Source organism: Electrophorus electricus, chromosome 3 (genome assembly GCF_041902795.1).
Source record: "Electrophorus electricus isolate QZ-2024a chromosome 3, ASM4190279v1, whole genome shotgun sequence".
In the NCBI taxonomy this organism is placed as follows: domain Eukaryota; kingdom Metazoa; phylum Chordata; class Actinopteri; order Gymnotiformes; family Gymnotidae; genus Electrophorus; species Electrophorus electricus.
Window position 1 is genome coordinate 39,330,658 of NC_137499.1, and position 12,147 is coordinate 39,342,804.

The window sequence follows — 12,147 nt, forward strand, 5'->3', positions numbered from 1 at the left end:
CTGCTTTTTTTCATAACTACACGCCTTCGGTGCTTGCAGATTTTTTTATTTTTTTTTGCTTCGCCCAGCCGCGTGTTTGTGCGTTATCTTACAACTGCGTGTTGCGAGCGAAATGTAGGTTCGCCCGGGGACAGACGGGGCGGCCTATCGCGGCATTGGCCCCTTGGCCCAAGATAATCTGCATAACGAACTCGTATTGGCCGCCTGGTCGACGTGTGTACCTTCGTATTGGTGTATTTTCAGACGCAACTTCAAGGCGGGTTGTTTTCGTGCAATGTGAAGCTGTGGTTGGTCAGGCGGTACAGCTCTGTGCCTAAAGATCTGAACGAGCGAAGGGGGTCGAAGCGGTGAAACTTGGAAATGTCAACACCGAAAAAAAAAAACCAAACAAAAAAAAACCAAACAAACACCGAAAATAGCTAAATTGTATTTCCAGTGAAGCTTGATGCATTCTTAAGGTTATAGGTATGTGTGCAATAATTTTGGTTTATAACTGAATGTGCACAAATTTCCATCAACTAACAATCCTGCCGGTTAGGTTAGCTGTGAAGCATCAGGTGAAGTAGACATGCTAACCTAGCTACTTTGCTAACTAGCTGGGTCTCCAAGATTGACTCAGAGGCCTTTGTTGCTCGGTTACAAGCTATATGTCAATCTAATAATATAGCCATATTAGCTAGCGGTAATTACAGCAGAGAGTGACTGTAATGCGTAACCTAAAGCTTAAACCTAAACCCAAGCTTGCGAATGTTCACCTAAAATTGTCAAGTTAGCTGAGCTAGCTAGCGTTATCTGTCTGACTAGATTAGCATTAATTGATGCCAGTAACGGCTAGCGACTTCGCTGATGGGCGACCGAACAACACTTCAGACAATCCACGTTTTGATTTACAAATGACACGGAAGAAACGCCAATTTAATGACGCCGCTTGTCGTCGCACATTGCCTGGCTAACCGCTAAACGAGGGCGACGTTGGCGGAGCTCTTCGTGTCTCGCCGCTGCTCTGCGAGGCTTTGGCTCGTGTGATTTGTCGCCCGCGGCTCTGCTGACTGCTCCGCTAATTCACCTGCAACGCATTTCTTCACTGAAGGCATAGTTAAGATACCATTTGTCTGACCAAAACAAAACTCAATCGCACAGGCTCTGTAGCGAACATTGTTCTACATTTCAGTGAAGGAGAAAAACATTTTTTAGCAAACTTATAACCTTAAACAGTCTTTACGATCTCCGTTAACTGTAGCCAGCTACGTGTATTTATATCCCTTTGTAGCGTCCCCTCCGGGTTCTCTGTGTTACCACCGCTGTTTGCTGAGGTGTACGGTGGCGTTTTAAGCGGGGTGCATGCTGACCTCTACCCAAGAGTGTGTCCTGCCAATGGAGGACGATGGCCAGAGTGTTGGCTATCATGGTGAACCTGCACCCCAAACCAGCTCTAATTCTTCTGTTTTTCACAGGTACAAACCATAAATTGTGTTTCTCTCCATCTTCTGTTGTTGCCATTATGGTTAGACCAAGTGCTATTTCATGCTCACGCTATTAAAACATTAGGATTTGTGTTTTGCTCTTGTTCAGAGTTCTGTCACTTTTTGTAAAGTCATCGTGGTTGGGGTGTGTGCCCGTGTGTGGGCACGTGTGCAAGCGCACACAGAGTTGTGGGTGGGTTGGAATTTTTCAGAGTTTTACTGCCGATTCTGAGTTTTGCTTTCAGTCTGCTTTTACTGTTGCCCCTCATTCTTACAGTGGTCCACGCAGCCCGGCGCGCCCTTGTCCTCTAGGTCCACTCAGCCCTTCTCATCCTCTTGGCTCACTGATCTCTGATCCTAACTGTGCATAGAGTTTGTCCTCACTCCCCAGACTTATGCCAAGCACCCCTATCATTTATCTCTAGAGTGAAGTAGAGATGTTCTGAAATTTTATTATTAATACTCGGGAGCAGCTTCTCCTGACCTGTGGGGCAAGGGGAGTCTATGTGATATGCAGTTTGGCTAACGTGCTCATGCTCTTTCTAAATACTGTCTGAATTCTGCTGATGTAATGAGACTTCGGCTCTTTGTGTGGTGTACAGAACAGAGCATGGGCGGGCTAAACTTAGTCCTTCGAACGCCGTGAGGTCTTTGCTAACTGATACCGCGCGTTGTTCCCAGCTGTGAGGATGCGAGAAGGTCGTCTGGCTGCCAGAGGAAATCGGGGCTGACAGGAGAGAGGGCTGCAAAACGACAGCGAGAGAACCCATCTCCCATCAAGCAGAGCTACAACAGGGTAGCGTCACGTGTGCCTTTGTGTGTGTGTGTGTGTGTGTGTGTGTGGGTGTTGTCTTCCACTTCTCCTCGGCTGCTTTGTACACGACTTGTTGTACCCCAGTGTCTCCTGTGCACATGCATGCTCGTATTGCTCATGTCTGAGATTCAACAGGTTAGAGAAACGTAGCCAGATGGCAGCTTATAGCACTTATATGGCCATGACGTACGATATGTTGGGTAGTAGGTGATAACCTAGCCTGGACTGCGAACCATTGTTCAGACTAAAAGCTCTTCAAAGAGTGTGGAGTGTGTCTGTGTGTGTTACATAGCAATGCACATAAGCAAAGGGTCCTTTTAATATTTAATATGTAGTCAACTTCACCATACCCAATTCATACTCAAATCCTCAATAGTTTGAAGGTTGGAGAACTGTTTTGATAGTGTGTTTTGTTGTTATTGTATTAAGTAAAATCCTTTTGTAATTAAGTAAAAAAAAAAATCCCTTTACAGAACAACAATGAAGACAAAGCTGATATTCAGGAACAGCAACAAGAGTAAGTGTGGTTTCCTTTTGATAAATAAACTTTTTTTTGTTTTTTTGTTTTTTGATGGGTGGTCCATATTCATGGAGTCTTTTTCTTTTCTTTTTCCTTTCTTTTACTGCAGAGGTAAACTGGAGAGATTGGACGTAGAAACAAAATTACCAGAAGACCCTCCACCAACAAAGAAATGGGTGATTGGTCCTCTTTTCCAGTCGTTCAAATTTAAGATGGCTAGTTTCACTGAAATCGTCATGAGTCCCATTCGAATCTTCAAATCTGATAACTCTCCACCTCCAAAAGCACCGTCTGGTCACCATGAACAACTGACTGGCTCAAATCTTAAACAGTCGTCTACAGATAAGCAGGAACAGATGGATATAGGATGTGTTCACAAAGATGAGGTGTTTTCACAAATGCAGGCAAAGAATACTGCCCAGAACCAGTGTAGCGTTGTACAGAGACTAGTGTTTGACTCAGACTCGAGTAATGTAAATAATTCAGAAGACAATGCTGAAATTTCACCAAAAGGTTCCAAACGTCAGAGGGATGCTAGCAGTTCATCTGGAGTGGAGTCTCAGCCTGCACCAAGGAATGATGCAGGCGCCGTTGGCTCAGACGCTTTCGGTATTAAGAATCCTTGTCCAGACTCCTCCTACTGCTCACACAGCTTAACCCCAGATGCAGAGCAGCGAGGCCAGGTGGACAGCGAGGATACATTTCTAGGAATGCCCACCAGGAAAAGCCCTGGAAAAGAGTCTAAAGATCCTCTGGAACAGGTTGCGTTCCAGGGCTCTGATGCATTCTCCCAGGCAAAGGCAGCTGATTTTTCCAATACTTTGTGCGCCCGAAAGAGGGTGGATGACCTAAGGAAGCCCATGGAATGTGTACATGAGGATAAGGGCACTATCGTGGAGACATCGGGTTCGTGTGAATCCTTGGAGAGGGAGAAAATAGGCCAGGTATCTAGAAGTAGGACTAGAAGGAAAAGGGACATGAAATGTAGAGCAGCTGCAGCCTTGGGGGTTGTGAACGACACCAGCGACGTCTCGTCTTCCTCGGTCGACGAGAAGGGTACCATGGCGACCAGCGATCTACAAAGCAGCACCACAAACGTGACTGGCAGGCATGACGGTGGCGAATGCGTCCTCACAGGATCGTTTTCGCCAGTGCCCACGCCACCGCGAGGCACCATGTCCGACTGCGCTCCAGGAATCTGGGCTGCCGCACGAAAGGAGGGGCAGTGCCACGGCAGAGCCATGCCGTGCGCGGACAGGCGGCACGAGGACTCGGAAACGGGGAGTCGCGGTGTTCACCCTGTAGTGTTTTTGGTGCCTTTGGCTTTTCCGGCTGGAGCACCGATGGCGGGAGCAGAGTCTCCAGGGCGGGAGGCTGGCCACGCCGCTTCGGGTCTGGAGCGGACGCAACCTGTGCGCCAGTCTAAGCATAAGCTAGAGACTTCCAGCACGACAACAGGAGCTACCACTTTGGGGCCAGCCGCCAAAAAGCCGTCGATCCACAGCCAGCGCGCAGGTACCAGAGTGGTGAAAAAAGGGCCCAGAGTGTTTGAGGAGCAGGGAGTGTCCATGTCTCTGACGCTGCAGGTTGCTCCGGCGGCACACGGACATGAGGATCCGGCAGTACCGTTTGCGCATGCTTGCTCTGCGCCTCGGCTGAAGCGCTGCAGGACAACGCGGAAGAGGAGGGCGGAAGCGGGTGCTGCCGCGGACAACGGCCCTGACCCCTCCCCCGCGCCCAAGCTCTTTGGAGATGGGCCTTCGGTTCCAAAATGCGCGAGAGATTCTGGAACACCGAAGGGTGAGGTCGACGGACTGCACTGTAAAAATGACGTTTCAAAGAAGGCGGAGGCGATGGTGGACAGGGAGGCCAGGAGGAGAGGTGCTCCGGAGGATGGTGTTCCTGCAGCTCCGCCCTCATGTAGAGGCTCCAGCCGCCTCCTGCGCAGCCTCTCTTGCCCCGACATCCCGTCCCTGCAGGACAGCGGCCATGCCCCTTTGGCCCCGTCGCATGACAAATTCCTTTTTTCCCCTTACAGGAGGTCCTCCACTGCCCCTCCCCACTCCCCCACTCACTCCCTGTACAAGCGCACTCGCCGGCACACGGTCTGTACCGTGGAAATAGAACGGGAGATTGCCCCCCTGTGCCTCCGCAAGGAAGTGCACCCAGTGGGTTGGGCCAGAGCTTCTGGCCATCCGTACCCGTGTTCCCCTCCGTCGGTCCTCGCCTCCTGTTTTTTGTCAAGTCCCCTAGCGTTCCGCTCCAGCAGACCAAGTCGAGGGTGGAGTGATGCCTGCAAAACTGGTGCGGGCTCCTCTACTCCGGTCACTCTTGTGACGCCCCTGTCAGCCTCTCCCCTAGAATCTTTACCCGCTTCTGAGCTCATGGTCTTCCCTGGTCCATCTGCCTGTGGCCCTTCCTTACCTGAGTGGGCCTCAGCTTCCGTGTCCCATCCTTGCAGGTAATCTGTTCCTCTCACAGTGGACACTCACAAATGTTAATAATTTTAGAAACTCTGCAGGGATAACATTTATAGGGAGGTCTCGCATGTATGAAGCAGGTGAACAAATAGAACAGCTTCCAAAAAATGTTATTCACGTTTCAGTGAAGTGCACCATTACATGATCACACCGGCTAGTGTGTGTTGCCAAACGGATGATTTTGCCCCCCATCAGTGTCCTGGAGCCTGTTCCGGGGGAGATGGATCACGATGGTGACCAGCACAGAAGGGATGTCCATGATGGATTAGCTTTGGGACCAGAGCTTCCATCCCACGCTGTATCCGATGAGAAACACTTGTCACACCTTGAGATTAAGGTGCCACACCTTTTGCAGTTGTGTACTGTGCAGTTGCATCCAGTTAAATACTTTTTTGACTGAATGCTAAGCCCAGAGGTAGAGCAGATGTAAAACCCACCTGTTGTGAAGACACTTTTCCGAGCTATAGCGCATTTCTTTCATTAGTTTCAGACTGACGTCAAGAGAGTCCAGCGCAGTAAAGTATCTTCCATCCGCATCCGTAAGACTCTACCCAAGCCCCAGTACAACCTCACGCCCATGGGTCTTCCTAAGGCTGTCCGGTGTGTGTGACTGCTACTTGGCTACTGCATAGTTTGTGTGGGTGTGTCTGCACATGTATACAGATACAAATGCTTTTGTGCTTCCAGGATAAAGAAAAAGATTTTCAGTGTGGAGGAAATCTACACAAACAAGAACTTCAGCCAACCCCCGGAAGGGTGAGTCTGCATTCTAACAGTCAAACATTTCAGACAGATGACTTGCAGCCTTCTTAGATGGTACATTGTATTTTTGTCATTGATATGTATTTCCACAGTAAACACACTGCAGAGGTCCATAACACTATAGTTGATTTCCATAAAGGCAGAAAGACCCCACCACCACACTTTGCATCAAGGTCTCCTTGTTCACTAATGTAAATATCGAATATTCAACACTGCCGTGGAGGTGTAAATCGGACGTAAATGTCGCTGTGTGATGTGCACAGATGTATTTTGGGTTCAGACAGAAAACGTCAGCCTGTGTTGGTGCTGTTGTTCATCTCACCTTCAGCCCTTGTGCTTGATTTTATCACACAGCAGTGTGATATTTAAAGAGCCTGCGGTTTAATGTTACTGCACATAAATGTATTCTGCACATAAAGCATTCTGGTAATGTATTGCCAAACCGCTTGTTTTATAAACTATAAATTGCATTTTAAGACCTGGCAAATTAGCCTTGAATATATGTTATATTTTGTGTTGGTGTTGTATTAAGATGAGATTCAGACAAACCTTGTTTGGAAGGACTTTAGGGTTTTACCTGGCTAAGATTAAAAGCTTAATATCTCAGGAAAAGTATAGTTGTAGAATCTACACTTGAGCTATCAGTCCACGATTTAACTACCATAATGCAACTGGTGAGGGCAGAACTGGCAGTTATCCAGTGGTCTTGTAGGTTTTATGTTTACCTAAAGTAAGATCCACAGCATCTAAGAATCCAAGATGCCAGTGGAGATTATGTTTGGCCTGGTGGACTTTCCGTTAATAACATCATCGCTAACATCATTAAAAACATTACTAACTCGTCTCAATTCATGTGCCTAGTTGTGTTCAGGATTCTTCATTACCGTTTGTTCCCGCAGCCGTCTAGAGACCATATATGAGGTGCCTCTCAGCCGGCGGGATGGCTCCCAGTCGCTGATTGGTCAGAAGCGGGTGAAGCGCTTTGTCGAATTCCCAGAACTTGGTGTGGCCAGGAAGCCAAGGAAGCCTCCCATTGGTGCAGCTGGAGTGGGAGGAGGTCAGAGGAAAGGGGCAGGGAATCCTGGGACAGGTAGAACCCGCAGAGGTGTTTGGGCCTCCACTAGGGATGAAGATGCACTTAACCTGCAGGAGGTCGAGTCGCTCCTGTGCTCCAAACTTAATGAATTGGACTCCTGGATGGCGCTGGAACAGATGGCGTACTGAAACCTGGGTATTATTTTTGCCAAACCTGGGAATTTTTTTTCCCCCCCTTTGGATGTACAATCAGTCAGTTATAAACTAAACCCATCCAAGTGACATGAAAATACAAACACATAGATGTACGTTCTTGTAATCTATATTATGAATGCTGTATGTTTTGTACATTTTTATAGTTAAAAGTATTGTCTGATTAGTTCAATGGCATTAAGTGTTTGTGTGTGTACACGTGTTTGTGCATATAAATTTATGTGTATCTTGAATGTTTGAGAAGAGCACTTCGTTTAATGTGTTTTTCAGGGGGGTTTTCTCCCTTCTGATACCAGTGTTGGGTAAGTTCCGTTTGACCCTGTGCTGTAGCCAGACAAATGGACACAGCAACAAGCCGTCGCTTTTCTAGAAAGTATAAAGTCCTGAAGATGACCAAGATGCCTTGGTCATGAAGATGCCTTAACAATTCACACTCAGGGTGTTTGTGTTTGTGACCATGTGCCATACGTCCGTATAATTGCCTTTGTAAAGGGGTGGGGGGGGGGGGGGTTGAATGTTTCAGTTGCATGATATTTCTATTGTTGCAGTATCTGTGATTTGACTGAGGTGTTGTCCTGCCCTCCCCAAAGTAAATGCAAACCATGTTAACTTTTTTAGTTAGTAGTTAAAAGAGCAATTAACCTGTATGTTACAGATATAAATGTGTTGCTGGTTTCCCTTATAATGAATATTTGTGTTGTATGTTACTTTGCTTTTTAATGTTTATAGGTATTAAGTTAAAGCTTTCTGTCCCAATATAGCTGGAAAGCACTGACAGTTAAGGGTTTTTGCCAAGTATTTGATACAAAAGCACAGCTTACTACCGTAGCACAAATAAACTAAACAGAGTGACTGAAATATGGCCTAGTTTTTAAAGTTCTTTCATAACAGCATTCAAAGTCTTATTTATACATTCTTGGTGTTTACTCTCCACAGTTTGAAGTGTGAATAAAATCCCATATTTTGTAACAAATGGATAGACTTGTACTTTATGTTGTGTGTTTTGGGTAAAACACTTTGTTTTATCTGGACAGTGTGAGCTTGATCTCTCATTTGAAAGATACTTGTCCAAAGTCCCCCTTCAGTGACCTAGAAAGTACGGAAATCCCGGCTCAGGGCTTGACGCAGACCAAGTGGTGGGTGGGTGGGTGCAGAGCAGAGCTGCTAGATGGTTGGTTACTGTTTTCAGTCTATACATAGACATGTCGACACATCAGTTCAGTCAGGCAGTGGTATCCATGGTGACCGCTTTCCTTATTTTTCTTGCAGTCTAGCATTCATGAGGGGAGTGGGGTTCAGTTTATGAATGTGAAGAGGTAAGATATGAGTCCCATGCTCAAAGGGAAGAGAATTAGCAGGCCCACCCATGAAATGATGGCTATCACTCCCCATTTAAAAGTTTTGTTGGAATACTCCTTGGCCTTGCTTGTACTGACCGGGTCATTTGTGTCAAGCTTTTTGTTTGTTGCACGAGTCTGGAGACAATGAGACAGAAGACATGAGGTTAGGTGTCAAGTGGCTTCATCTACATCACTGACTATGAGCAATACAAGAGATTCGAATGGGCATGTGCCAGAAAGGTTGTTTTTAGATCAGTTACCTGGACCCAGATTAAGCCTAAACAATAAAAAGATTGTCTAGTTGCAGTTTACCATTGACACTGCAGTTTAATCTAAAACTGGGTTTAATCCTTGTCCAGCAAACTGGTCCTTAGTCTAAGTGCTTTTGGCAAGTTCATGTATTCTATTCTCTAATATGTTTGAGTCAGGCTCAAGATTAATCATGGGCTTTAGAGGAAGTAAACACAAAATATGGTGGTTTAGGATCCCAGTATTAGGGTTAGGAACTACTGTTATACATTGTCCATGTCGGTTCAGGAAGGGATTAGGTTTAGGAACTACTATACACTGCCCATGTTTGTTCAGGAAGATATTGGTATAATTAAAAAATCATCTTCAGTGCAGCGCCATGAAATTTGGTCAAAACGCTAATCTGTTGGCCCCCATAAATTAGAACAATGTTTCTCGTAGTGACGTGCCTCTTCTATCTTTTCTGTCCTGTCTCACTTCTGGACCGGGAGTGTTGGGAGCAGCTGAGACACTGAGCAGTCCCGCACAGATGGACCTGACAGGAAGAGACTGCTGCACGATACAGTCAGCCACTATGTTGCATGAATGGCGTGCGTTACTAACACAACCACTGTGCCCGTTACCTTCACAGAGTAAATCAGAGACATGATGCCGAAGCAGGAGAGACCGCATATGATGCTCATGATGGCCAGTTTCCTGTGATCCTTGTACTGGCATTGGTTCTTAGGAGAGCCGGTCTCGGGGTCATTCAGAACATGTGATTCATCAGTCATCCTCTCTGCCTGCTTCAGTGGAGTAGTGCTGTTGGAAATGTCTGCACAGATCAAAAGAAGTTACTGTTATACTTGAACAGCCAGGATCAGGAGCAGTGTGTGCTGTATGCGTGTGGATATGGTATTGTGCAACTGCTCCCAAACATTCCTAATGGAAATAATGTCTCATCACGCAAGGTTTCGTATCACTTTTGAATCTTACAGAATCTTTATTGTGTATTGCTCTGATAAACTGGGGGATTGTTATATGATTGTGATGCATACATGCAACATCATGCACACAGCAAAATATGAATATCATCAAACAGGGACGTTTTTGTTGTTTACCTTTTCTGAGTTTGGACCCAGATTTTAGAAAGATTAACAAAAATAGGTTTAGAGGATATAAATTCATATTTACTACAGCAATTATGTAATTAAAACATTGAAAATTACTTTTTTTTAAATTAAAATGGCCTATTTATTCCCTGCATAAAGAATTTTTTATTAAGTTTTTATTCTGAATAGTTTACATTTCCTTTGTCTTTGTTGTTGTTGTTGTTGTTGTTGTTGTGGTGGGGCTTTACACCACGGAGTTAATCTTGCACTACTGCCCTTGGTTGTGTGCCAGAGATCTTTCTGAGTATTCAGTGGCTGATGAATTGTGCTGAGATCCAGCCGCCTGAGGGTAAGAGCCTGATGAACAGGTCAGACTACACCACTGAGGTTTGGCAAAGAGACTGCCATCACTGGACCAGTGTTTCTGAAAACTGCTAAACAGGCTCTCACTACTGGCCCTCGGTGGAACTCCATCATTTCACAACAGGCTCTTCCTCTCTCTTGCACTGTTTCTTTCTCTTGCTCTCTCTTGCACTGTTTCTTTCTCTTCCTCTCTCTTGCTCTGTTTCTCTCTCTGTTCCTACATTTCTTCTCTTTGTCTCTGTTACACTATGCACACAAACACACTGTCTTTCTCCCTCTCTTTCAGACCAGACATCAACTGTGGTCTGAATACCTGTCTAATATTACATTATCTACTCTCGTTCATCTCGGGACATGGGGACAAGCCTCACAGCCTAGCACGGGCTATAAAAATGATTTATATGCCAGGGGTCCATGTTTGTGCCAGCTGGCAACCCTGCCATATCTCCACTGTGAGAACAGTTGTGGACAGTCTCAGTTGTGGCATCTATTTAGCCTAGGCTTAGATTATACTAATTTTTCAGTTGTAGGACTGAGTGGGTCTATTACAACACTTGGACACAGTGGATTGGGTTTACTGTCAAAATATATTACAAATCTACATTGGCAGTACAGTATAACTGGGTAGTACATAGGACAAACACTGATTTCTAGCACATACAAGCACACACAGGAACGTGCTGTATAAACATGCACATGTAAGACAAGGGCGTCACATAGAAGCCTCTTTTTCATTCAGAAGTGGACATTTTCTAAGGGTGTTTATAACCACCTGGATCAACTCTTTAACACTACCCTATTTCAACTTTGAAACTCTGTTTAATGTAAGTCAAGGTTTAATGGAAAGTAAATGATACAAGAGCAAATGTCCTGATATATGTGACAGAAAACAAGACCATGCCTTAGTGCTTACCGACTCGTCCGGACATGAGATGAAGACCTCCTCTAAATTCCTTAGTATTTGCTGTTAGCCTCCGGCCAGAAACAATCCACACTTACATAACCAGCTTTTTTTGTTGTTGTTGCTGTTATTGTTGTTGTTGTTTTGTTTCTTTTAAAAAAATCAGGTGGTTTTTTGCCCCCCTTTTTCAGTTTGTTCTGTAACAAAGTAGAATATAAGTAAATAAATGGCTAAAAGACCACTGGGTAATTTCCCATAAAAAGCCTCTCTTGTGCTGGTTGAGAAATGCAGAGTTATGCTGTGATTGTTTCACTTCCTTGCTCTCTGCCAGCGCTGCGACTGCTAATGTTCAACGTATGACTGACTGGAAGGATCACCCTTCTGAACTTGGCTATAATGGCACAGTGAGAGGCCACTCCCCTGTCCACCTGCCCTTCTGTTCACATGCTGCCTCCCACTCTCTCCTCTGTGCTCTGTCCCTTTCTTTTTTCCTCTCTCTGTGTAACAAAGTCTTCACGCCGTCGCACCCTATTACACAGTCCTTTAAGTCCTTGCTTGAGTCTTCAGGTGCAGTTGCATTCCTTACTATGTCTGCATTCTCCAGACACTAAGTAACCCAGCAGGACTGTGACTTCATAAGACACTCCCTCTATTCACCTACATTCTTGGTACTGAGAACAGTCAGTCTCTCTCTCTTTCTTTCTTTCTTCTCTCTCTCTCTCTCTCTCTCTCTCTCTCGCTCTCTCTCTCTTTCTTTCTCTCTCTCTCTCTCTCTCTCTCTCTCTCTCTCTCTCTCTCTCTCTCTCTCTCTCTCTCTCTCTCTCTTACACATTTCCTTGATGAATGATGATGATGAGGCAGATTATACTGCTTTGTCAAACCTTTCTGTGGCATTCACAAAAAGTTCTGTGAAACA

At 45.5% G+C, this 12,147-nt stretch overlaps 2 protein-coding genes across 2 annotated transcripts; one reads left to right on the plus strand and one right to left on the minus strand.

Moving 5' to 3' along the window:
- Window positions 1-52: 52 nt before the first annotated feature.
- Window positions 53-8,260, plus strand: prr14 (proline rich 14). Its single transcript, XM_027015673.3, has 9 exons — window positions 53-465; window positions 1,271-1,454; window positions 2,145-2,259; window positions 2,751-2,794; window positions 2,907-5,258; window positions 5,473-5,614; window positions 5,762-5,877; window positions 5,965-6,033; window positions 6,939-8,260. Exons 2-9 carry the CDS (start codon window positions 1,342-1,344, stop codon window positions 7,261-7,263), a joined length of 3,276 nt encoding a protein of 1,091 aa, XP_026871474.2. The 5' UTR covers window positions 53-465; window positions 1,271-1,341; the 3' UTR covers window positions 7,264-8,260.
- LOC113580840 (transmembrane protein 265) lies at window positions 8,165-11,823 on the minus strand. Its single transcript, XM_027015653.3, has 3 exons — window positions 11,244-11,823; window positions 9,500-9,690; window positions 8,165-8,762 (listed from the first exon to the last, which is right to left on the minus strand). The coding sequence occupies exons 1-3, from the start codon at window positions 11,257-11,259 to the stop codon at window positions 8,583-8,585; spliced, it is 387 nt and encodes a 128-aa protein (XP_026871454.1). The 5' UTR covers window positions 11,260-11,823; the 3' UTR covers window positions 8,165-8,582.
- Window positions 11,824-12,147: the final 324 nt, after the last annotated feature.